Genomic DNA, 2,694 nt, shown 5'->3' on the forward strand with positions numbered 1-2,694 from the left:
ATCCATTCCTTCATACAATCAGTAACCATATAATCATTGCTATTATGTTAAACTGTCCTATGTCCAAATTTGGCCAAATGCGTTTTTTTTTTTCTTTCAATATTTATGTTTGCTTGCAATAGCCGGTTCTTTTGGTCAAACTATCGTATTTCCAGCTGCTTCAGATACCAAGATATGAAAATTGTCAAAGTGTAGTACAACGGTTTTGCTATGGATTGGTGAAACTGTTTTTGTTTTCTGAAAAAGCGTTTTGGACTTACAACACTTTTGCATAATAGCAACGATATATATATGTGTGTGTGTGTGTTACCTTTCAATGACCCTGAAATCCTTGGTGCCATCATAATATACAGCATGCTTTGGGCATTTTTAGACTTGGCATAGACCATCTCTCTCTCTCTCTAAGTCTGCCAATTTGGCACAGTAAACAAGAGAAGAACCAATTCCAGTATTTCTGATTTATTCATCCTGAAAAAATGCAAAGTAAATTTGACCTCAAAAAGATTTCTAAAATAATGAAATGATTTCGTTTTTGTTGCAGTTGTTATCTTTCCTGGGATCCTGGTCTTGGAGCATTCTATGGGCCAGTGGCGTTGCTGGTTGGAATCAACCTTGTCTACTTTCTGCGAATCTCTTGTGTTATTCGAGGATCGTCGACCAATCCGAGCTACTCTGAAGAGACGGAGGAGTTGCACGTCAATGAAATTGAGCTCTCTCCTAACCAGGAGCATCTTCACCCACATCATCATCATCATCATCATCACCACCACCACAACAACAATACAAACCAACCTCACCAAGCTCCGCCCAGTATACCATTGCATGTCAACAACCACCATCGTGGCGGTAGTAGTGTTAGTGGTAGCAGAAATCAGCCAGACAATCGCTCCATCCATTCAGATGACAGTAACATTTCCAGCATCTCTAGTATATTAGATGAGGAACGACGCCCCATCACCCAGCTCAGAGCTTTAGTAACCTTCCTCTTTTTATTTATCGTTGCATGGGTGTGTGCTGCTTTTGCTGTGGCCCAGCCATTTCGTGCCATTGTCCCAAAACAAGAAATAATCTTCAGTTATCTCTATGGATTATCCAGTATTATTCTAGGTGGATTTTTGGTCGGTTTCTTTTGTCTTTTACGAGATGATTCCCGAGACTGTTGGAGGCGATTTTTCTGCTGCGAGAAAGACGAAGTGGAAATCGCTCGCATCACGCCACCGAATGTCAATCACATGACTCACATCAATGGGCATGTGCGCTCGGGGAGCAGCGTCGATGGAGAGTCACTGACTGGCAAAATGTACAACAATGAGCGCAGTAACAAAGTAAAAGTTGTCGACCGCCCAATCAAACAGATTAATCTTGTCCCAATCCAACCTGCCACATTCACCGATGGGTCGGTTAGCAGTGCACATGAGGCACCTTACCCCAATTTTTACAACCCTCGGCAGAATGGTGTTGCTAAGAAATTCTGGGAGAAGAACCGACACAATCATCTCAAGTTAATAAACAAAGAAATCAACAAAGACATCAGTGACTTCAATTCTGTTAATTTTGATGACTCGACCAAACGCTACAGTCACTGCACTAGTTCTGATGCCAATACTCACTGGAGTATTGAAATTCAGATCCAAGCCAATGCAGACGATGTGAAGAATGGTGGTGTCGGCCTCCAAAAACAGCCAGTCCCTGGCAAAATCCCAAATCAGTTACCTCTCAACATCCATGAACCATTATTCCCCTCTTTGCCATTAGATAGAAACCAAATACCTCCAGTGGGAGGCCCCACGTCCCCAGAAACAATAACAGCAAGCCCATCTTGTAGCTTTATATCCCCATCTGGCTCTCAAACGCTACCTCACTGTCATTCTCCTGGGGCATCGTCCCTCACTTCCTATCAACATTCAAGTGCATTCACTCCTGTTCAACCGAAGCGCTGCAACACATTACCAAAAATTGGCAAGGCAGTCGAGGCTGCCGATCAGCCGAATGAGTATATGGTGAGGGATGGTTCCGTTCCGAGGTTACGGGATTTTGATGGCCAGAGTGAGGTGAGTGCAGACAGAAGTGCTAATGTGGAATGCCCTGAAAACCACGTCCTACAAGGATACTTGCCACCCGAATCTGTTCATAATTCTGCCTTTCAAAATAGCAACAAGGACCCAGTCAAGCCAGTGGCTCATGGCCTTCTCCCATCGACACTGACCAATCCTCCAGATTTGGTGAAAGAGAATCATCTAACATCAAAAAACAATGAGTGTTCATTGCCATTAGATAAAAATAACCAAAATGCGCCTTTTGGACCACCACGACAGAATTTCTATCTGCCTCCACCCCACCTAGAAAATAATGCTGCAACGTCTGCAGACTTTGTGTGCAGCAGCAGCAGTAGCAGCAGCAGCAACAAAACTGGTGAGGATGGCTATTTGAGTAGTGGAAGTGGTGGCCTTGTCAACCAGCTACCACAGCAACAGCAACAGCAGCATCATCATCATCATCATCATCATCACCACCATCATCACAATCAACAAGGCCAGCCATCAAAAACTGACCCCACACAACTGCCACCATTCACCAACCCCCAGCAACGTACCCACCCCCCCAATTATGAAAGCAATCATATCGGCTGCAAATGTGATTCCGATGAGAACAACTGCAGCAGCAGCAACAACAACAACAACAAACAGTTGAATG

At 44.0% G+C, this 2,694-nt stretch overlaps 1 protein-coding gene across 1 annotated transcript in view; it reads left to right on the forward strand.

Annotated features, from left to right (window-relative positions):
- The window catches only part of LOC106881079 (adhesion G protein-coupled receptor A3), a gene marked incomplete at its 3' end in the record, with an annotated part of 88,359 nt that extends 85,666 nt beyond the window's left edge, over positions 1 to 2,693 (forward strand). The window contains exon 17 of the mRNA XM_052974506.1: positions 542 to 2,693. Coding sequence (XP_052830466.1) covers positions 542 to 2,693 — 2,152 coding nt within the window. The remainder of the gene's footprint in view (positions 1 to 541) is intronic.
- Position 2,694: the final 1 nt, after the last annotated feature.

This window comes from Octopus bimaculoides, chromosome 18, assembly GCF_001194135.2.
Source record: "Octopus bimaculoides isolate UCB-OBI-ISO-001 chromosome 18, ASM119413v2, whole genome shotgun sequence".
Classification (NCBI taxonomy): Eukaryota; Metazoa; Mollusca; class Cephalopoda; order Octopoda; family Octopodidae; genus Octopus; species Octopus bimaculoides.